At 47.6% G+C, this 23720-nt stretch overlaps 1 protein-coding gene across 3 annotated transcripts in view; it reads left to right on the top strand.

Annotated features, from left to right (window-relative positions):
• Positions 1-23720, top strand: part of ELMOD3 (ELMO domain containing 3) — a 29038-nt gene that overhangs the window by 3031 nt on the left and 2287 nt on the right. For all 3 annotated transcript variants that reach the window (XM_021697593.1, XM_021697595.1, XM_021697594.1), the window contains exons 4-10: positions 3148-3225; positions 3700-3769; positions 8066-8134; positions 9071-9162; positions 10564-10687; positions 10958-11080; positions 14078-14208. In XM_021697593.1, coding sequence (XP_021553268.1) covers positions 3148-3225; positions 3700-3769; positions 8066-8134; positions 9071-9162; positions 10564-10687; positions 10958-11080; positions 14078-14208 — 687 coding nt within the window. The remainder of the gene's footprint in view (positions 1-3147; positions 3226-3699; positions 3770-8065; positions 8135-9070; positions 9163-10563; positions 10688-10957; positions 11081-14077; positions 14209-23720) is intronic.

Below are 23720 nucleotides of genomic sequence, written 5' to 3'. Positions count from 1 at the left end.
AAGAGTCACATACTGTTCGGACTAAGCCAGCCGGATGCCCCACTAGTAGCTTATTTTCTAAGTGAGTCATGGGATTTTTGTTTCAGATTTACCTGGGTGAGAGGAGAATGTCAATGAGGAATCCCCCAAGATATTTTTAATTTATCAATTTGGACTGTTTACCTTATTGACCCTTGTCAAACACATGCTTTGGCTCGATTATCCTCAGGACTCTGGGTCCAGTGTGATATGTCTTTGTGTGAGCCTGGCAGCTAACCCTACCTTCCTTGCCTTTCTCCCTACCTGGTCCACAAGTGGTCTTAATGGAGCTTGTGGGACAAAGCCTTTGCTTTGGGAGCCCAGGGAGGTTTTCTTCACTGTACTAAGACAGGTGAACTGTTCTTCCAGGAGAGAAGTCTTCGGCCACTGGAGGGGACTGAATTGGAGAGGGAAAGGAAGGATGGAATGAATCATAAGCACACAGACCCCTGCAGGGAGTTGTTCAGCATAGTGAATCATCAGAATTTTTTTTTTTTTTAAAGATTTTATTTATTTATTTGGCAGAGAGACACAGCGAGAGAGGGAACGCAAGCAGGGCAGTGGGAGAGGGAGAAGCAGGCTTCCCGCGGAGCAGGGAACCCGATGCGGGGCTCGATCCCAGGACCCTGGGATCATGACCTGAGCCGAAGGCAGACGCTTAACACCTGAGCCACCCAGGCGCCCCGAATCATCAGAAGTTTTGAGAACATATTTTGTGCCTCGTACTGTGCTAATGGGTGTCAGAAATAGAAGTGTAAAAGAAATTTCCTCCACTCAAAGCCGCAGGGTCTGATTTAAAGATAGGCTGCATTGGGGGAAGTGAAAACTCTAGGGCCATTTTGATTGACGGTGCAGTTTCAGCACACTCACAAAAAAGAAATGGAGTCACAGGACTTATTACTTGCAGATCCCAGAAACGTGGCAGGGGTGAGTGTGTGGAGGGGGCAATGAGCCAAGGTAGGGGCAGTCCTCAGTCCCAGATCACGAGCAAGCACGAGATAGGGAGTAGAGGAGCAAGCACCCCTATTACTTGTAAGGGGGAGGTCACTAGCTTTTCTCAGGCTCAACTCTAAGTGATTATTTTAAAAGGTGCCCCAGGAAAAGCAAGGCAGGACCTCGTGGCAAGAATCCTAAGCTCAGGTGCTTATCTAAATGTCCAGGTTCTGGCTGTGAGCAGGGTTGTCGTACTGTAAACATGTAGGAAGCAACTCCGAATAGCTGTTTTCTTGTCACATAGGACTCTTGCAGAGGGACTTGTCCTCCCCGCCGAAGGGCTGGCTGTAGGACTGAGAAGGGAAGAGACCCTTGTAGCCCCAGTGGGGAAGGCAGGCCACCTTGAGGAGGCAGAAGGGGTGGTGGTAGGGGTGTCTTCCGGAGGAAGACCACATGACCCAAGGGATGGAGGGGAGAGGATCTGCAGCAAGTGTGTTCACTGGACTGAAGTGGGAAATAGTCGTGAGGAGGCATCACGAGGCCAACAGTGGAGGAGTTTGCTCAGCTGTGCCGTGTTCAGGCATTCATTCTTGTGTCCTGGTCATAAAGAAATCAAAGCTCTGTTTAAGGAGTAAGAGTTGGCAAAAATGTGTAGGAGGGATTAGAGTAACAGGATCAGCTGGGATTCTGGGGCCTTGACGTAGCACTGATTTTTTTATTAGTTATTTTCTTTTACTTAGTTTTTTCCTCTTATTTATTTTATTTTACTTCTTAAGATTTATTTATTTGTCAGAGAGAGAGAGAGAAAGTGAGAGCACAGGCAGGGGGAGGAGCAGAGGGAGAAGCAGGCTCCCCAGTGAGCAGGGAGCCCGATGTGGGACTGGATCTCAGGACTCCAGAATCATGACCTGCGCCCAAGGCAGACGCTTAACCCACTGAGCCACCCAGGCGCCCCTCCTCTTATTTATTTTAGAGCAAATAATACATTCACATGGTTCAGAATCCAAAAAGCAGGGAGCATGTACCTATAGTGAAAAAACTGCCTTCTCTTGTCCCCTAGCCACCCAGTTTTCTTCTGGAGGCAAAATCACTGCTTCCTTGGGTATAAGTCTAGAAATAGTCTCGGCAGAGACAAGCAAATATATTTGTGTATTTTCTAAAAATATAAATGGTAACATACTGTATATACTTTGCCCTTTGCTTTTTCCACTTAATATATCATGTGGAGTGTTCCATATTGTCCATAAAACACTTTCTTATTCTTCTTTATGGCTAGATCGGAGCTCATTGAGTTAATATGCTTTTATTTGTGGAACTAGTCCATTAGTGGGCATTCGGGGTTTTTCTAGCCTTTTGCTATGACAAACAGTTCCACCACGAATGACGCTCTAAGCATGTCCTTTTGCACACGGACGAGTATATCTGTTGGATAAGTTTCTAGAATGCAGTTGCAGGCCCAAAATGGACAAAGCATGTACAATTTTGTCAGATATTGTCAAGCTGTAGAGGTGGGAACAATTTACCCTTCAGTGTGTTATAACACTTGGTTTTCTAGCCAACACAGTGTGTTATCACTCTTTTGAAATTTGCTCATATGATAAGTGACAAATATTATCTCGGACTAGTTTTATTTGACACGTCTCTTATTACGAGTAAGGTTGAGCATTTTTTATTTGTTTCAGAGCATTGCATGTTTCCTTGTCTGTAAGCTGTCCATATCCATGCCCGTTTTTCTACTGGGCTGGGTTTCTTTTCCTGACTGATTTGTAGGATTTTTTTAAACACATTAGGAAAATTAGTCCTATATTGGTAATCTGAATTGCAAAAGTTGGTCAAGTGGTTTGGTTTTGTTTTGTTTTGTTTTGTTTGTGTTTTTAAAGTTGGTAAGTGGTTTTTTTAAAGCTCTAAAGCTGAACAGAAAGGCCAAAAGTAAGGAAACTGCCTCCCTAAACTTACTCAGAGTCCTGAGACCTTTTACAGAGCCAAAAAATCTGAGATAATATTAACTAAGCTTTTTGCAGTTTCTCTTAAGACTAGATTAAGCAGAAGTTTTCCCTTACAGTAGTCCTTACAGTTGAGTTCTCAGGAGTTCATCCATTTTTGTGTGTGTGGTATTGGGAAAAGGTGTGACATTTAAGCTGTCAACTTTGGAGGACTGATATGTGCCCAAGAATCTGACCCTGCTTTGTCTTATAGGTTGAAAGTGTGTGTGCTGCGTATCCTCCACCATATGACAAGGACACCAGTGCTCTTCGGGCTCTCAGAGGAATTCCTGTACATGTCACCCACACCCCAGTACCTCCCACCCATACAAGCTTTTGTTGCATGCTGCTCTGTGGGGCCAGACACCAGGGAACTCAGGACAGCAGAGACCCTGCTTCCAGGAGCTCACACTTGGGGGCGGAGTTGTGGGGCACAAACTTGCAAAACAACCTCTAGCTAGTAAGGTAGTTGCTCCAGGGAAGCAGAATACAAAGTGCAGTGGGAATACCAAAGGCACACCACAGTCTCAGTTGAGTTGTGTGAATTTTTGTTTATTCTTCAAGGAAAGCATATGCTTGTCCCCACGTCACCTGACTTGTACATGGTAGTTGGAGTTTTCCACGTGCCTCTCTTTAAGATGGACTTTAATCAACCCATCCTTCTGACCTCCAGTTCCAAAGACATTCTCTTCTGTGGGTGGGGCATGTTTGTGTGGATGGGAGGGTATGGATTCACCCTCACACTAAAGGTCAGCTGCCCCTACAGATCTCAGAGTTGAAGAACCATGGCATCCTCCGGGCCCTGACAGCAGAAGCAAATGGATGGGAGCCACGTGGTAAGGTCCCCTTCAGTGCCCTAGGAGCCTGGGTGGGAACCAAGTTAGAGGTCCCCGTGGTCTACTTTTCATCATTTGAATTTCTCTCAGTACTTGTCCTATAGAATTTGACGGATTTATCATTCTTCAAGGAAAATTAGAATCAACACTGGATTAGAAGTCAAAAGACTTGAGTCCTAATCTAGCACTCAAAGCAGCTTATTACGTGCCTTGCGCAAATCATATCATCTCCATATCTGCTGTGGAGGTTGATCAATGCCTTCTCTGTCCTCAAAGGGATATTGCGACAATGATACGAGACAGTGTATGTGAAAAGGCTTTGAAAAAGTATCCTATTTTATCTGCTTTACATGATTCTTTCGTATACTTTGTTTAAAGTTCATTTCACTTGCTGATTTATGACACAGAAAGGCCCACTCACCAGGTGAGAAACACCTAGAGTCCCATATCTCTGGTTTAAATCCTGCCTCTTTCACCCACCAGCTGTATGACCTTGAGCAAGTTTCTTAACCTGCTAACCCTTACTTACTTCATCTATAAGACAGAAAGTGAGTCAGAACCTGTGTGATGGGAATTGTGTAAGGACTATATGAGCTCAGGTGAAGTGCTTTGAGCACAGATTATAAATCTATAACGAGTGCTCATTGCTATGTATTGTTATCTTGAAATTCTGCAAACTGAAAATATAATCTCCACAAATATGGGGCTTGTTAAAAATATTCTAATGTAGAAAAATTATTTGGAGATCTGTGAAGTTTCTTCTAATAGATTTTTATCTTTGTGTGGTGACAAACCTAACATTTATTAGAGATTTTGCCTTAAATGCCAAAATATTTTATATTTCAGTACAAGTAGCATTTATGTGCCAGATTTTTTTTTTAAAGATTTATTTACTTATTTATTTGAGAGAGAGAAAGCAGGGGGGAGGGGCAGAGGGAGAGGGAGAGTCTCAAGCAGACTCCGAGATGAACACTTGCTGAGCCCATGGAAAGCTCAATCTCACAACCCTGAGATAATGACCTAAGCCGAAGTCAGATGCTTAACCGACTGAGCCACCCAGGCGCCCCTGTGCCACATATTTTTAGTCGTATTAAACAGTTACAGTTTTCTTCCAGATTGTTCTCAGCTCATTTAAATTGATAGGCTTATGAGGCACCTGGCTGGCTCAATTGGTGGAGCATACAACTCTTGATCTTGGGTTGTGAGTTCGAGCCCCACATTGGAGATTACTTTAAAAAAATAAAATCTTTAAAACGGGCGCCTGGGTGGCTCGTCAGTTAATTGTCTGCCTTCGGCTCAGGTCATGGTCTCAGGGTGCTGGGATCGAGCCCTATGCCAGCCTCCCGGCTCAGCGGAGAGTCTGCTTCTCCTTCTTCCTCTGCCCCTCCCCCCTGCTTGAGGTCTCTCTCTCTCCCTCTCTCAAATAAATAAATAAAATCTTTAAAAATAATTAAATAAACGGGGCTCCTGGGTGGTGCAGTGGGTTGAGCATTGGACTCTTGGTTTCCGCTCAGGTCATGATCTCAGGGTCGTGAGATTGGGCTCCGTGCTCTGCACAGAGGTCTGCTTAAGACCGTCTTTCCCTCTCCCCCTCAAATAAATAAATGTTTAAAAATAAAATAAATAGGTAGGTAGGTAGGTAGATAGATAGACAGGCTTACTAATTCAGTGATACTGTTCCCTGTATGGTTAAGTGGAAGAGAGCCCAAATGAAGGCAGTTGAAAAAGGAAGAAAGGTAGGGAACTGTGCTAATGTGAGCTTCAGTTGCTATCCTGAAGATTTGTGCTTTGCCTCCATTTTCTTCTGTTGGGGGAAATTAGTATTTATGTCAGGGTCATCTTCAGATGAGGAGGAATCTCCCTGGTTCCAAGAGGAAGGGGAAGAAGTGCTCTTGTTATGCCTTGGACACTTGTCTCCAGTTTTTAGGGACCAGATTGCAACCGCTAGTTGAGACTTGTACTTTGTGTTGACTAACCTACAGTCACAGCAGATTCCCAGGTGCAGCTGAGGTTTCTGCTCCTGGCTCACAGCCTTCTGCCAAGTTGTTTGTAGGTGAAAGGTTGAGAGGTGCCTGGGTGGCTCAGTCAGTTAAGTGGCCAACTCTTTTTTTTTTTTAAGATTTTATTTATTTATTTGACAGAGAGAGGCACAGCGAGAGAGGGAACACAAGCAGGGGGAGTGGGAGAGGGAGAAGCAGGCTTCCCGCTGAGCAGGGAGCCCGATGTGGGGCTCGATCCCAGGACCCTGGGATCATGACCTGAGCCAAAGGCAGACGCTTAACGACTGAGCCACCCAGGTGCCCCAAGTGGCCAACTCTTGATTTCGGCTCAGGTCATGATCTCAGGGTTGTGAGATGGAACCCCGCCTCGGGCTCCGCGCTCAGCGGGGAGTCTGCTTGAGATTCTCTCTCTCCCTCTTCCTCTGCTCCTCCCCCTGCTCAGGCTCTCATTCTCTCTCTCTAATAAATAAATAAATCTTTTAAAAAGAAAAGAGGGGCACCTGGGTGGCTCATTTGGTTAAGCATCTGACTTCAGCTCAGGGTTCTGGGATCGAGTCCTGCAAGGAGCTCTGTGCTCAGCAGGAAGTCTGCTTCTCCCTCTCCCTCTGCCCCTCCCCCTGCTCATGCTCTCTCTCTCTCTCTCCTCTCTCAAATAAATGAAATCTTTAAAGACAAAAAAAGTTTGACCAAGTTGCTTGAAACGAGGCCCTGCAGGGTGAAGAGTCCGTGAAGCCGGGCGTCAGTGAGGGTAAGGGGTGACACAGCCCTTGTCAGCACCGTAAGAGCAGTCCCTGCTGCCGCCCCACTCTCTTCTTTGTTCAGCCGCTTTCTCCCTCTTCATCTCCCAGGGGCCAGCATGCTGGAAGGAAGTTTTATTCTCTTCACCATCCAAGGCCAAGCCGTCTGTATCCAGTGAAGTTATCTAGCTTGGAAGCCCTGAGGCTCGGGGTCTCGGTCCACCCCAGATGGGGCTGGCAAGATTGAATTTCCCAGAAGTCCAGACCCATGTCACCTGCTGCCACTACCCTCTGCCCTGCTGGACCCGAACCCAGGCCTGTGTCAGTGATGCTAGCTAACACGTATCGAGTACTGACTGTGGGTCATATACCCCTCTCCCCGCCCTCCCTCGCCCCTAGAAGCTGAAGAGTTGCACCATCCTCCAGCAGTCCCATGAGTGATGACACGGGCTACAGTGTCATCCGTGTGCAGCTGGGGAGTGTGGACAGGAAGTGCTCACCAGCAGTTTGGCTCTGGAGTTGCTCTCAGCAGCTTTCTCTGCCTCAGTTTCTGTTAGTGTTTTGAGTTTCTGGTAGTATTTTATTTTATTTTAGTTACAAGTATACTCTCAAAACAGGTCATTGCCCTGCGATATCCTCAGTCAAGACTGCATGGCCAAGAGGAGCTGCCCTCACTCTTACCACTGGGGCTGGAGGCTGGAGGGGTCACGATTTGGGGTCTTGGACTGAAGTTTCTCCGTTTTCTCCATGTTGTGTTAATTTCCTCTCTAGCAAATGGGAAAAGCCAGCAGCAGGGCGTACCGCCAGCAGTCCGGGTTGGAGTGACAGTTGTGGTTTGGAGAAAGGGCTGTGTGGTGGCTACAGAGAACCTGTCTCACTGCTTTTTCTCTCCTGCTCCCCCCCCCCCCCCCGTTTCCGGTGCTTTCATTCATTAGCAGACATTTGCTGAACACCTGTCCTGTGTGGAGCATTGCGCTAGGTTCTGGAGAACGCTGTCCTCAGGTGGCTCCCAGTGTAGTGGGAGAGACAGTCACGACACTGAGGAGCCTGAGTATCAGGGGTTCACAGAGGCCCACTGGCTCCCTCTGCAAACTTAATGAAGTCAGGGAAGGTGGCTGGCTGAGGGTGACGTCAGAGTTCCCTGGAGGATGAGGAACAAGAGCAGCACAGGGGTTGGGACCAGAAGGTGCAGGCACCTGGGGCAACTGTAGGGGGAGAGCTGTCTGAGCAAAGGCACAGAAGCTGGGAGGGGCTAAGGAAGTTCTGGGAGTTCTGGATGCCCTAGGGCACAGCTACGGGTGGAAGAAAGATCCAAACTGTGAAAGTATTTAGATGCTGTGCTGAAGAGTTTGGGTTTTATCTGGAGAGTTATGGAGAATCCCTGGAGGGTTTTGAGCAGGGTTGACATCAGATCTGCCTTTTCGAACGCTCACTCTGGCAGCCTTGTGGAGAGGGTATCTGAGGGCAGCGGGACCCAGGGTGGACAGACAAGGCTGGGGCTGCAGCAGCGATCCGGACGTCCCTGGGTCTCAGAGGGTCTCCTTTTCTCACTCTTGCAGTTGTGAGTGCGGAGGTGCTCAGAGCCCAAGAAGAATGGGAAGCTGTGGACAACATCCGGACAGAGACAGGTAACTGCAGGAATGGCGCTGTGCTGCTAAGAAAGGCACCATCCATGTGTGGCTAACGTTTCTGTGACCCTGGGATTAGAATTCCTGAGAGTTCTCATTTTAGCTCCCTGACATAGAATAAAATATCTTTCCAAATCCACCTCTGGAGGAAATGGGAATGAACGCCATGGGAAAAGGGCTGCCACCTGCTCAGACCTGAGAGAAGACAGGGAGGACCTTGGTCAGGGTCTGCTTCCACAGGGTGATGAGGTTGAGCAGAAGGATGAAGGCAGGCAGCCAGGGAGAACAGGTTGTTCACCGTACAAGGAAGTCTCTGGAGATAGGGGCTGAAGCCATGCTAGAAGGCTCTGAGGGCTGGGTAAAAATTCTCACTCCCTTTTCTGACAGGTTTGGACGGAGCTATGGGAGGGTAGAGCTCGGACCCATATCTAGCTTGAGCTCTACTTGGGCTCCTGGAAAGTCATTACAGTGGACTGTGTCAGTCATCCCCGAAATTGATGATACGTTCATTCCCTGTGGACTGTACCAGAAGATGGAGAGGGGGTCATCCATATACAGGGTGTGAGAAAGGGCAAAGTGGAAGTGAGGAAAGGCCCCTAAACAGACCTTGGCATGCTCCCACATGGGGACCTACTCCAGGCAGTGACTTGCCTCCTCACAGATGAGTGGAATGGGACCCCCTGCCGGGCAGATCTGTCCCTACTCACTGCAGAGGTTGGCCTAGCAAGCCTCTGAACAGCCCGGTCTACGAAGGGGCCTGGCCCAGCAGAGAATGCCAGCCCCTTAAAGAAGAGTGGTTTGAGCTGTAGATATCTGATGTCTGCCACTGAAAGCCAGTGTCTGGCTTAGAGGTGACAACCCGAAGGCCCTCAGTAAATGTTCGCTGACAGAATGACCACCGTTACAAGTCTGAGTGTGTCTTCCCTTTTGCCACAGGGAGCCAGGCCAGCGCAGACCAGCCTGGGCAGCTGATCTCCTTCAGTGAGGCTCTGCAGCATTTCCAGACCGTGGACCTCTCTTCCTTCAAGGTGTGGCAGTAGGGAGGTTTGGGGTCTCAGGCAAAACACCTTTTTCCCAGGAGCCAGGTTTCTATCCCACCAGCCTAGGGCACTGGGCAAGCAAGGTGGAAGCTTCCAGTTGAAGACCTTACCTCATCTAAGAAATCTTGGAGCACAGAATCAGCGGTAGCCAAGGACCCAGGCTTCATGCAGGACCCCAGTGGCCTTTTTGGGACTGTGTCCCCAGAGCTCTTGTGGCCCTGCCATACACAGGTCTGTGTAGCTGCTCCCTCCTCTTCCATCTTAGGGATGGGGAGGTCTGGAATCAAATGCTAGACAGTTCCTTAGGGAAGCAAGGCATTCTGTCTAGAAAGCTGAGTAAGTCATGGCCATTCACTCTTCCATTCCTTCAGGGAACCAGAAATTATTTGGGAATTTTTAAAATATGTGGGGTTGGATAAAGAAGAAACATTGAGGACAATAAAAGCTGGTGGGCTTTCTGGGGCATCTTGAGTGACTAAGAGTAGTTTTAGAAGATTGTGATTTCAGATCTTCAACCTAAAACCTGGTTCATGGGTGATTTATGGGACTCAGAGGGCCAGAAGCTACCAAAATCAGAATATTCTAAGACCTGCAGCAGTGGCCCTTGAGCAATAAGTCAGCATGACCTGGTTTAGGAGGTGCCCTTGTGGTATGGACAGAATGCTCCAGCAAACCCTCAGGTATCCAGCTCCAAAAAGTCCCCACTAACCTCCCCTCCTCACTGGCTCTCTCACCCTGGAAGTTGAGACGACTGCTAGGCTTTATCATTTATGCCCTCTGCAGAGAGAGAGAGACCTACGAAAGGTAAAGCAGCCCTGCTGGGAAACCTGACCTGGCTTTGTCAGACCAAGCAGGGGTCCCCATGCCAGCCATCTCTGGCAGTCAGTGGGAAGTAGCTCTGGAGAAGCCCAAAGGAGCAAATGCGGACAACGGGCTAATAATGCCTATACTTGGGAACATCTCTTTTCTTTTCTTTTCTTTTTTAAGATTTTATTTATTTATTAAAGAGAGAGCAGGAGCGGGGAGGGGGGAGCAGAGGGAGAGGGAGAAGCAGACTCCCCGCTGAGCAGGGAGCTGGACATGGGGCTCGATCCCAGGACCCGGAGATCATGACCTGAGCTGACGGCAGACGCTTAACCAGCTGAGCCACCCAGGCGCCCCGGGGACATCTCTTCTACTTACAAAAATCCTGGGACCCAGCAGAGCCTGTCTCTAGAGATGGAGCAGGTGCTTCACAGTTCCTGCCCCCTTCCAAGGCCCAGAGACCAGCCAGTTAGTTGGCGGAGCTACTTCTTTCTGTAAGAACAGTCCCTGTACTGACCCTGATGGTAAGTTCATTAGAGCAGGTGAACCCAGGCCTCTGCCCATTGCCTGCATCTTCCTCTCCAGAAAAGAATCCAGCCAACTATTCGAAGGACGGGGCTCGCCGCCCTCCGGCACTGCCTCTTCGGGCCTCCGAAGCTCCACCAGGGTCTCCGAGAAGAAAGGGACTTGGTCCTGACCATTGCTCAGTGTGAGTGCACAGGTGCTGCCCCGAGGCAGATGCTGCGTATGTGGTCAAGCAGAGAGCACTGTTTGCCCTCCTGTTGCGGAGGCTAAGCCAGAGGTCTTGCATGTACCGTGCTGGCAGGGAGAGCGGGAGCCACGGGGTGAAAATGTGGGAGAACACAGTCTCTTGAGTACAATCCAGATCTATCTTGTCTGAACCATTCTCTGAGAAACACTCAGTCCCCCCCTGAGGGGCAGGCAGTCCGACAGAGAGTGGGGATGTGTTTTCGGGCAGGTGGCCTGGATAGCCAAGACCCAGTGCATGGCCAAGTCCTCCAGACCATCTACAAGAAACTGACTGGCTCCAAGTTTGACTGTGCCCTCCACGGAGACCACTGGGAAGATCTGGGCTTTCAGGGTAAGAGACAGCAGTTGTTCATCTTTTTTTCCTTGACCCCTGAATCCAGGACTAGAATGAGAGCCCAGATAGTCCTCTTCCTGTTGTGCTAGCGCCCTGAGGTAGGATATCCAGGGGAGAGGGTACAGGAAATGCAAAGGCCCTGAGGTGAGCATGTTTATCATGCTTGAGAAATAGCGAGGAGTGTGGCTGAAGTGGAAAGGTCCCTTGTGGCCTTATACAGGCCATTGTCGGACATTTACTCTAAGAGAGATGGAAAGCATCAGAGTGATAGGATTTGGTTTTTTCTTTTTTTCTTTTTTTCTTTCCTTTTAACACAGATGAAAATTTTGCTTTATACTGTTTTATTTTTTGAGTGAAACAAAATTATTTCAGCTGTCTTTGGATTATGGCACTCTTTTTTCAAAATCATACCAAGTTACATTTACGTGGAATAGGAAAATGTCCTCATTTAAAAAGGAAATTTTCTGTATCCATAATTAATTGGTCCATTGGTATTGACAACATGTTTAAGTCCCTCATCTATAGTATAATTATCTTATTTTCCTCCATATGCAATGAGAATCATGTCAGTGTTACGATTTTTGTTTCAACCTTCAAACAATTTAGAAAACTCAAGAGGAGGAGCAAAGTCGGCTGTATTTACCCATATGCTTACTCTTTCCACTGTTCTGTTTTCCTTTCTTATTAGTCCAAGATTTCTCCTTTTATCATTTCCTTTCATTTTCAAGAACTTCCTTTAAGCATTTTCTAAAGTAGGTCTGCTGGTGATAAATTCTCTTGGTTTCCCTTCATCTAAGGAAATCTTGATTTCCCCTTCACTCCTCAAGGATCGTTTCTCTGGACAGAGAATTCCAGGTTGACAGTTTTTTTCTTGCAGCTCTTGCAAACTGTGCTACTTGCTTCTGGCCCCCATGAGAAAGCTTCTGTCATTTGCATTCTTTCTCCCTGAGAGGCAAGGAGTTGTTTCTCCCTCTCTGCTTTCAAGATCTTTTAGAGTTTGCAGGAGTTTGACTGTGTTGTGTCTTAGTGTGGATTTCTTTGGGCTTACCCTACTGGGTTTGCTCAGCTTCTTGAATCTGTAGGTTTAATGTCATTTGCCAAATATGGTCTTTCTTCAGCCATTATTACTTCACGTGCCTTTTTTCCTTAATTCCAGTGTAGTTCACATACAATGTTACATTAGTTTCATGTGACTAATATAGTGATTGAGTAATTCCATACATCATCTAGTGCTCATCAAGATAAGTGTACTCTTAGCCCTTCACCTATTCACCCATCTCCCCACCTGCCTCCCCTCTGGTAACCATCTGTTCTCTATAGTTAAGAATCTGGGTTTTTTGTTTGTCTCTTTTTTTTTTCCTATTTGTTCATTTGTTTTGTTTCTTAAATTCCACGTGAGTGAATACTTGAAGTACTTTTCTCAGCCGCATACTTTCTCGTCTCTTGTGGGACTCAGATGACAGATGTTAGATCTTCTGTGCTGTTCCACAGGTGAGAGGCTGTGTTCATTTCTTTGGATCTCTGTTCTGTAACTCATAGATCTCCAGGGCTCTGCTCATTTTGTTTTGTTTTGTTTTTTCTCCCTATGTTCAACAGATTGGATAAGTTCTATTGTTCCATCTTCTGTTTCACCAATTCTTTCCGCTGTTGTCTCTATTCTGCTCTTGAGCCCATCGAGTGAGTTTTTAATTTTAGTTATATTTTCTGGTTGTAAGTTTTTTATTTGGTTTTTTATACCTGATATTTCTTTGCTGAGACTTCCTATTTTTACATTTTTTTCAAACTGTGTAATTATTTATCAAAGGCATTTTTATGATAACTGCTGTAGTAGTTTTCTATTGTTGCTGGAACAAATTACCACAAATTTAGTAGCTTGAAACAACACAAACTTATTAAAGTTAATTTATTTATTCAAGTAATCTGTACACCCAACGTGGGGCTCAAGCTCACAACACTGAGATCAAGAATCACATGCTCTTCCAATGGAGCCAGCCAAGCACCCCACAAAACAAACTTACTGTCTTACAGCTCCGTAGCTCAGGGGTCTGACTCAGGTTCACTGGGGTGAAATCAGTGTGGCAGAGGGCTGCATTCCTTTTTGGAGACTCTAGGGAAAACTCCATTTCCTGGCCTTTTCTATCTTCTAGAGGCCACGTTCACTCCTCCTCCTCCAAAGCCAGGAACAGAGCATCTCCCTGAGCCTGGTTTTGTCCTCACTCTCTTTCTCTGATTCTGTGCTTCTGCCTCCTTCTCTCACTTTTAAGGACTCTTCTGAATACCTTGGGCCCACCCAGAGAATCCGGGATAATCTCCCTATCTGCAGATCGGCAACCTTAATTCTACCTATGATCTTAACTTCCTCTTGCCATGCAACAAAATATATTCCTAGGTTCTAGGGATTCGGACAAGGACGTCTTTGGAGGGGCCATTATTCTGCCTATAACTGCTGCTTTAAAATCCTTGTCAGGTAATTCCAACATCTGTGTTATCTCAGTGCTGCTATCTATTAAGTATCTTTTCTCATTCGAATTAAGATTTTCCTAGTTCTTGATGTAACAAATGATTTTTTTTGTTGTTGTATCCTGGACATTTGGGGTATTACGTAATGACACTCTGGATCTGCTGTAAACCTTTTATTTTAGCAGGCATCCTCTGACACTGTGCCAGTGGGGGAAGGAGGGTGTCACCTCATTACTGCTGGGCAGGGGTAGAAATTTAGGTACCCCATTTGGCCTCTGCTGGTTCCACTGGCTAAGAGGGGGCACAGGTGCCTCATTACATGACTCATTACAGGAGTCCCATGGGGACTCCACTGACATCACAAGGATGTGGGGCTCAGTCCAGGCTCCCCAATATGCTCACACTACCTTGGTGAAGCTAAGGGGCACCTCATTACAGTCAGGCAGGGGTGGCCAAGCCCTTGAAGCTCATGGGAGAAGGGACTTCATTTGGCATTGCTCACCATCACCCTTCAGTTACTCATCTCGGTTACAGGAGCGAATCCAGCCACAGACCTGAGAGGAGCAGGCTTCCTTGCCCTCCTGCACCTGCTGTACCTGGTGATGGACTCAAAGACCTTGCTGATGGCCCAGGAGATTTTCCGCCTGTCTCGTCACCATATCCAGGTGGGGCTTTGCGGGGAAGCCAGAGGAGAGGGCTGTGGAGACTTTGTGGGTGCAGGGTGCTCCTAAGCAACCAGGAGGGCCTCACGGGGGCTGTCCATAGTTGCTCAAGGCTCTCAAGACAGCCGAGGCAAACCAGGACCAGGCTTCCCCCGCTAGCCTGACCTGCGCTAGAATCTGAGCTCCACCACTTGTTAGCGTGTGTCTCAAGCAAGTGCTTCAACTCAGAGCCTTGGTTTTTTCATCTGTAGGATGGAAATCATGGACACTTCAGCTGGACAATTAGGAAAATTAGATGTGTCCAAAGACACTAGGCATAGCTGTGATGCTAATGTGTCAACTCACTGTCCTCCCTGAGGACACCCCTTAAACAGTACTAATAGGTTCTCCTAACCCTGAAGGAGGAGAGGTCGCCTGTATGTGCCCCAGAGGAGATCTACCTGTGAGGGTCAAGGGACACATGGTCCTACTGATAGGCCAGAAGTGGCTTCTGTAGCCTTTGGTTTGTCCAAGCCTTCTCTGGTGTTGGGTTTAATGGTTTTCCCAGGCAGTAAAAGGTGGTAGTCCTGCTGTTTTAGAAAACAAATCTGTCCCATATCCTGCCATTCACCTATGCCACATGCTGGCACCTGGAATTCATCCACTAAACAAATTTCTATTCAGCATTCCCTATGCTAGTTATTGTGCTTAGTGCTTGGGGTACGTCAGTGAACAACGATCCTTTTACCAGAGAAGACAAGGCAGTGAGCCTAACACATAAATGATAGAGTACATTCAAAGGTGGTGAGTGCTAAGGAGAAAAAACAAGTAGGGTAAGGTTAGGAGAATATGGAGAGTATTTTATGGGGTGCTCAGGGTAGCTCTCACAAGAGGGTGAGAGGTAAATCAGACCTTGAAGGAGGTGAAGATGTTAGCCCAGTTGGTGTCTGGGAGAGAGCATTCCACACACACGGAGCAGCTAGAGCAAAGGTCCCGAGGAAGGAATGTGTCTGGCCCTTGAAGGGGTAGCAGGGTATCAGCTGGAACAGAAGGAGCCCAGGAGAGCAGTCAGAAGGGAGGTCCTACGGCTAACAGGGACCAGACGGCAGAGGGCCTGGTAGGCTATGATAAGGACTTTTGATTTTACTCTGAATAAAGTGAGGGTTTTCACAGCCTGGAATACATGATCCAACCTAACACTTTTAAGTGTATCGTATCAGCTGCTAGGTTGAGAATAGTCTATAGTGAGGGCTTTTATAATCAAGTCAGAGATGATGGGTATTTTCAGAGGAGGTGGTATGAAGTGGTCAGATTCCAGATGTAGAATCTTGAGCTTATGGGCTTAAGAAAATAGAGCCAATTGGGGTGCCTGGCTGGCTCAGTTGGAAGAGCATGTGACTCTTGATCTCGGGGTCGTGAGTTCAAGCCCCACATTGGGAGTAGAGTTTACTTAAAAAAAAAAAGAGAGAAGGAAGGAAGGAAAGAAAAAAGAAGGAAGGAAGGAAGGAAAGAAAGAAAAGAAAGAAGGAAGGAAAGAAAGAAAGAGGGAAAGAAAAAGAAAGAAAGAAAGAAAAAGAAAAAGAGAGAATGAAAAGAAAGGAAGGAAAGAAAGAAAAAACCAGCATCTTTTTCTCATGGATTGATGATGGGTGTGAGAAAAAGAGATTTTTAGTCTGAGTAACTAGAAAGATAGAGTGGCCATTAACTGAAATGGAAAAGAAGGAGCAAGTTTGGGTGGGGTTCAGTTTGCCATACAAATTTCAGATTGAGGTTTTGCATTTTTGGCAAGAACACCGGGAGTGATGTACCCTTCTCTGTGCCTCAGCTCGGAATGTCTTACTACTGGGGTGGTTGGCTTGGGTCGTATGGTTAAGGTGATGTCTGCCAGGTTTCTCCACTGTAGTTATTATTTTTCCCTTTGTAATTAATGAGTATCTTGGGGAAGATACTTTGAGACTGTGCAAATATTCTGTTTTTCCTCAACCTTTGTTCTAATGGTGGATTTCTGTTTCCTTCATTTTCTCTCACATTTATTAATTGGAAGAATTCCAATTGTCTGTGTTCTTCTATTTATTTATTCATTCAGTTACTTTTTATATCAATGTGGGCTCCTGGATATTTATTTTATTCTATGGGTTATAACCCAGTACTATTGTTACTTATTTTGTTGCTCACATTGTTTCAGCTTTGGCCATTTTAGAAGCTCCTTCAGGTCAGCACTTGCGCCCTTTCCTATGCCCTGTTTTGTTTTGTTTTTTAATAAAGATTTTATTTATTTAATTTAGAGAGACAGAGACAGAGATAGAGAGAACATGAGCAGGGGAGGGGTGGAGAGGGAGAAGCAGGCTCCCCGCTGAGCAGGGAGCCTGATGCGGGGCTCGACCCCAGGACCCTGAGATCATGACCTGAGCCAAAGGCAGATGCTTAACAACTGAGCCACCCAGGCGTGCCCCCCCACCTCATACCCTGTTTTGAGCACTTTTTGGCTCTCTGGACACCAGAAGATGCCATCTTATATTTTCCCTGTATGATTTCCAGCCCTGGAATTAACCACTTCTCCAAGGAGCTCTCTCGCTCCTTTAATTCGAGAATGACATTTAGAAAGTGTGAGCGGAGGGCCAGGTATGCACGCTGCTCGTAAGTTCTCACCCTTCTAGGCCCTCTGAGTGGACAGAGCCTGGAATCTACGTCTGTGGCAGCTCTGGTAGGAGCGGCCTGAGGTGGGGAGCTCGCCTGTCCCGCCCCGGCTGCCCGGATACTGCCTGAGGGAGAGGAGTCCGCGAGTAAGGGGCTGAAGGTCACACCTGCAACATCGTAGTCAGATCATTTTACCTCAGAGGGCTGGAGTTGGTCAGGCTGGGGTTGCCAAACCAGACTGTTGCAGTAACAGCGTTGTTGGCCACGTGACGTAGTTCTCACGGTGTCTGCTGCTGCTTTTGTAACATGGGAAAATAATTCCAACCCTGCAGAATTATTCTGGGTTGGAGATAAACTATGTGAAGTGTCAAGCGCATCAGTCATTCGGTGAGTGTCAGTTATCAAGGTAACTTTTGATTTTCAAGAGTAAAAATACAGCACACACACACACATACACAACACACGCACACACGCATGCACGCAACACAACCGTTGGTAAGGTAGATGCCTTTTTTATTTTTTATTTTTTTTTTAAAGATTTTTTATTATTTGAGAGAGAGAATGAGAGTCAGAGAGCACGAGAGGGGAGAGGGTCAGAGGGAGAAGCAGACCCCCCGCTGAGCAGGGAGCCCGACGTGGGACTCGATCCCGGGACTCCAGGATGATGACCTGAGCCGAAGGCAGTCGCTTAACCAACTGAGCCACCCAGGCGCCCGCCTTTTTTATTTTTAATTTATTTATGTGTGTGTGTGTATCTTAGGTGGATCCCTTTTTTTTTTTTTTTTTTAAAGATTTTATTTATTTATTTGAGAGAGAGAGAATGAGAGACAGAGAGCATGAGAGGGAGGAGGGTCAGAGGGAGAAGCAGACTCCCCACCGAGCGGGGAGCCCAATGCGGGACTCGATCCCAGGACTCCAGGATCATGACCTGAGCCGAAGGCAGTCGCTTAACCAACTGAGCCACCCAGGCGCCCGGATCCCTTTTTTTTAACCCAAAAGTTCTTGAATACAGAACAAATAATCATATGGTTCCTGCCACTGGGGCAGTTTTTCATTTCTAATGTCTACTCAGTATCTCTGTATATTTTTGGGAAAAGCACCTATTAAATCTTAAGGCTCGGGCGCCTGGGTGGCTCAGTCGGTTAATCATCTGACTCTTGGTTTCAGCTCAGGTCATGAGATCGAGCCCTCCATCAGGCTCTGCACTCAGCATGGAGTCTGCTTGCCCCTCTCCCTCTGCCTCTCCTTGCTCATGCTTTCTCACTCTCTCTCTCTCAAATAAAATCTTTAAAAAAATTTTTAAATAAAAATGAAAAAATAAATCTTAAGGCTTCACTTATGCCTGTCTATTCCAGGAAACACTGGAGGAGGCAAGAGTGGGACTTCATGAGTATCTGGTCTTGAGATATATTGAGGCCCCACAAGTTGAGAATGTGGGCATTTTCTGTGGTCTTCATGATGCAGGGAGGTAATTTCTGGGTTCAGTTTGAGAACTGTACCTGTTAGCTTCTGCAATGATGCAGTCTTGTGCAGCAACACTGCTTCACCATAATAGACTCCCAGAGGTTGAGGAGTACCTCAGCAATCCAGCCCCTCGGAAGTGCTTATAGTTCAAGGAATTATACAATAAATCTTATTTTATTTTATTTTATTTTTTAAAGATTTTATTTATTTATTTGACAGAGAGAGAGACAGCAAGAGAGGGAACACAAGCAAGGGGAGTGGGAGAGGGAGAAGCAGGCCTCTTGCGGAGCAGGGAGCCCGACGCGGGGCTCGACCCCAGGACCCTGGGATCATGACCCGAGCCGAAGGCAGACACTTAATGACTGAGCCACCCAGGCACCCCTATTTTATTTTTTAAAAGATTTTTTTCATTTATTTGAGAAAGCATGAGCATGAATGGGGGGAGGGGCAGAGGCGGAGGGAGAGAGAAGCAGACTCCCCACTGAGCACAAAGCCCTATGAGAGGCTCCATCCCAGAACACCGAGATCATGACCTGAGCTGAAGTCAGACGCTTAACCCAGCTGAGCCACCCAGGCACCCCCAGCCCTTCATTTTAGATGGAGGCCCAGAGAAGGGAAGTGACTTGCCCAAGGTCTTACAGCTAATTAATATTTCCTATAGGTCGTCTCTGACCTCAGTGTCTCCCTTCTTGTGATTTATGAAGGCTCTCTTATAAGAGCTTCCTGCAGAAATATGGAAGCCAGGATAGAGGGTTATTGCCAACCCAGAATTCCTCATTTGAATGAGGGGAGGGAGCAAGCCATTCAGATACCTGTGGGAGGAGCATCGCAGGCAGAGGCAGCAGCAGGATGAGAGAAGATACTGGGAACTTGATCAGCAGGGACCCAGACTGACCAGTTTGACCAATCTGTTTCTCATCCCTTCACCTTCTGGCCTCTGTGGGATTTACTGGGGATTTATGTTTACTCCTCCACAATATGCATGTCAGACAAGAAGATAGAATAGCAGCTTAGCCTAATAGAGTAAGAGGGTTGGCACAGGCAGCAGGAAGCTAGACGCTAGTTCCATCTGTGTTATTGAGCTATGATTTGAGACAAGTCACTTAGTCTCTCTGGGCCTTAGTTTGGCCTAAACAATTCCAAGGTCCCTTCCAGATTTATTGTATAATTCCTTGAACTATAAGCACTTCCAAGGTTTTATTTATTTATTTATTTATTTATTTTTTATTTTTTTAAGATTTTCTTTATTTATTTGAGAGAGAGAATGAGATAGAGAGAGAGAGCATGAGAGGGGAGAGGGTCAGAGGGAGAAGCAGACTCCCCGCCGAGCAGGGAGCCCGACGCGGGACTCGATCCTGGGACTCCAGGATCACGACCTGAGAGCACATGAGAGGGGGGAGGGTCAGAGGGAGAAGCAGACTCCCCGCCGAGCAGGGAGCCCGATGCGGGACTCGATCCCGGGACTCCAGGATCATGACCTGAGCCGAAGGCAGTCGCTCAACCGACTGAGCCACCCAGGCGCCCACTTCCAAGGTTTTAAAGTAACACTTGACCTCGAGCCCTTATGAATCTTGAAAACACCATTTTCCAGGAGGCGTGTGTGAGATCAGAGGAGCAGCTGGGGGACACCACCCCTGCCCGCAGCCAGTCCTGTTCTCTCCTGAGGGGAGGACTAAAGTTCAGGTACCCGTGGTACATCCTGCTAAAGGGGAACTGGCCAAAAAATACAAGTGCCAGGGTGGGAGGAGGGCAGACTCCCATGAGTCCCAGCAGGGCTTAGCCCACGCCGTGCTGAGAAGTGGAGCTCTTACACAAACACAGAGGCACAGGGCCCATCGGGCTACTTGCTGGTGGGTGAGGAAGCACCTTCTAATTGTGCTTAGTCACACACACACACTTCTGTAGCCTTCTGAGCAGTCTCCATCCATTGTTTCATTCCGCCGACATGACAGGCCGGCGAAGAGATAGGGCAGCGATGATCCTTGCAAATCTGTTTTCCAGCAAAGGAATGTGAGGGTCAGAGAGGTAAAGCTAGTAAGTGGTGAAGCTGGGCCTGGGACCCGCCTCCTGACAGCAGGCCTAGCAGTGGGCTCCTTACAGCAGCCCACTTCAGAGGCCCAGGCCCCTCCCCAGAACTACTGGGTCGAAACTCCAGGGCTGCTGAAACCGTATCAGCAGCCCCCACAAAAGATGACTCGGTCTTCCTTGCTTTAGGATTCAAAGGTGGTTAAGCCCGAGTGTGAGGAATGAAGAGAAATGAAATCTTAAATGGAAACTCAAAATGGTCCAGGTCTGATGTTCTCTGCTGTCCCTCAGTCCATTTCCTAAACACAGCCTCCAGGTGGTATTTTGGTTCCAAGCAACACTTTTCAGGGCCAGTGGAACTGCTGGAGAAAAGGAGACGTTTAGATCTGAATTCCAGTTTTTCCCTACTTTTTAATAAGTGGGCTTGGTAAGAATGTTCCCAAGAGTGAGTGAATGCTAGTTTTAGATCCTCTGTTAATTATGTTGCTACCATATTCTTGTTCCTATATTTATTTTTAGACTGAGAAAAGGCAAGGGAGGGGGCAGTGTTATACAAGGATGTGGTCGGTAGGCAGCACGTGAAGGCGTGACTGCGTGGCTGCGGACCTCAGCCACTCACGCTGGGGCAAGGGTAACAATGGTGGGCAGTTGTTAGCACCTCCTCGGGCCAGCCCTGTGCTTAGTACTGTGCATATGTGATCGAAATTACTTCGGACAGGAACTCTGGGAGTGGGTCCGGGGAGCGATAATAGAAAATGTGAACTGTAGGTAATGAAACCTGTCTTGTAGAGTGTATGTGATGTTAGTGACTTGACCCCACCCAGCATGGCACGTGTGTCGGTGTCCCCAGGACCACGCCCAGTTCAATGATGCGCTGGGAAGACTCACGGGACTTGGCCTGTAGTCGTACGCATAGCTGTGATTTAGTCCCGCAAAAGCAAAACCAGCAGAGGGAAGGAGTGCATGGGACAAATCTATCGGAAATCAGGCATGGCTTCCTTCCAAGAGTCCTCTCCCAGTTGAATCACACGGAACATGCTTAATTCCTCCAGCATCGAATTGTGCAGCACGGGAAACGTTGTCAGCCGGGGGAGCTCAGTAGAGAGAGTCAATGCCTCAAAAACTCAAAGGTTTTTATGGGGGGCAGTCGTGCACACACCATCTGTGTAGCACATACCCAAATGCCAGAATCACAGAGAAAAGGCAGATATTCAGCATAAACCATATTGTTTGTACAAACAGCTGAGGCGCATGAATCATCCTGAGGGAATGGTGGGAACCCTCCTCAAATCCAGGTTCCCAGGTGCCAGCCAGGGGCCACCCTTGCAAGCAGGCCTTTCGTTAACTCTCTCCTGCACAGCACTCAAAGGTACTTCCTTTTTGGTTTTAAGAAATGGAAAAGCTAGGGCACCTGGGTGGCTCAGATGGTTAAGCGTCTGCCTTCAGCTCAGGTCATGATCCCGGGGTCCTGGGATCGAGTCCTGCATCGGGCTCCCTGCTAGGCAGGGAGCCTGCTTCTCCCTCTGCTTCTGCCTCTCTCTCTCTCTCTGACTCTCATGAATAAATAAATAAAACATTAAAAAAATTAAATTAAAAAAACTTTAAAAAAAAAAGAAATGGGAAAGCTAAGTCTCATACAGTGCAGGTGGCCTTCCTAAGGACACAAAGCCAGTAGGTGGTCAGGCCAAGATCTGGAACCCAGATGCCACAGAAGACCCCGAGAAAAATCTTTATGGAGCAGAAGACCCTCGACAGTTCAGTGCTGTCAGATAGAACTTTCTGCAATGAAGAGGCGGTAATATATCAGCACTGTTCGAAATAGTAGCTACTGAGCGCATGTGGCTATTGATCACTTGAAATATGGTTAATAGGACTAAAGAGCTGAGGTTTTTTCAACTAAGGAGTTGAATTTTTTAAATTTTGCTTAATTTTTTAAAAACAATTTTATTTATTTGAGAGAGAGCGCGCACAAGCAGGGCGGTGGGCGGGGGGGCGGGGGCAGAGGGAGCGGAAGAAGGAGACTCCCCACTGAACAGGGAGCCTGACACGGGGCTCGATCCCAGGACCCTGAGATCATGACCTGAGCCAAAGGCAGACAGTTCACCGACTGAGCCACCCAGGTGCCCCAAAGTTGTTTAATTTTTAATTAATTTAAACTTAAATGGTTCTCTGTGTCTACTTGCTGTCATACTGGACAGCACAGTTATGCATCATAATGTAATGGCTTTTCTTTCTTTTTTTTTTTTAAAGATTTTATTTATTTATTTGAGAGAGAGAATGAGAGACAGCACAAGAGGGAAGAGGGTCAGAGGGAGAAGCAGACCCCCCGCTGAGCAGGGAGCCCGATGCGGGACTCGATCCCGGGACTCCAGGATGATGACCTGAGCCGAAGGCAGTCGCTTAACCAACTGAGCCACCCAGGCGCCCTGTAATGGCTTTTCTTCTCAGGGGAAGCAGATGGGATAGACTTTGGCTCTTGCTCTAAACTAATGAGTGCACTGATCTGTGGGTCCCTCTCAGTGGGTGTCCTTGGGTATGTGCAGCAGTGGAAACTAACATGTAATATATGGAAATGCCCTGGGAAAAGCCCCTGTTCATTTTCTTAGGTTTTGTTATTAAAGAATAGGAAGGATGGGGCGCCTGGGTGGCTTGGTGGGTTTGGTGTCCGACTCTTGGTCTCAGCTCAGGTCTTGATCTCAGGGTCATGAGTTCAAGCCCCACTTTGGGCTCCACACTGGGCATGGAGCCTACTTAAAAAAAAAGAGAAAAGAAAAGAAAAGAAAGGAGCTTGCCCCTCCAAAAATAAAGCATTAAAGTAGACCCCACAGCGGATTCTGAGGCCCCTCCTGGGGAAGCAGCCCCGGTGAACCCCATGCTGCCCCTCTTTGACCCGCACAGCTAGTTCTCAGGCCTCCATTATTGACAAATGGGGTGTGCCAGCAAGTCAGGTTTTTACCTGCTTTGTGCCTGTGCCGTCTCTACTTTTGAATGAAGTGCTTATGAGCAGTCAAATAAGATGCCTAGGAAAGGGGAGAAGAGATTGTAGGCACCTGTACGGCCAGATAACCGAGCCTCACCCCGCCTGTGTTCAGCCTGACCCCAGGGGGTGGTGTGGTCCTTGGGCAGCACCACGGTGGGTCTGGTGAATGAAGGCCAAGGACAGCCCATGGGTCGGGATGGTGAAGAGGCTGGAGAGCTTGCATGGGGTTATGCCCGCCAGCCTGCGTGTGAATTATCCTCAGTTGGAATCCTGGTTCCAGCTCCTCGGGAAGCTCATTTCGGGTCCCTGAGTCCAGTGTGAACATCAGCAGTGTCAGCTGCCGCCTCCCGGCCATGGTTGTCACTGCTGCCAGGGGGCCTTGCTGGGTTGTGGATGGCGGGCCCAGAAGCCAAGAGCCAGGGCTGCCACT

This window comes from Neomonachus schauinslandi, chromosome 10 (assembly GCF_002201575.2).
Source record: "Neomonachus schauinslandi chromosome 10, ASM220157v2, whole genome shotgun sequence".
In the NCBI taxonomy this organism is placed as follows: Eukaryota; Metazoa; Chordata; class Mammalia; order Carnivora; family Phocidae; genus Neomonachus; species Neomonachus schauinslandi.
The sequence above is the reverse complement of the archived record's forward strand: the minus strand, read 5'-3'. Positions and strand labels throughout refer to the sequence as shown.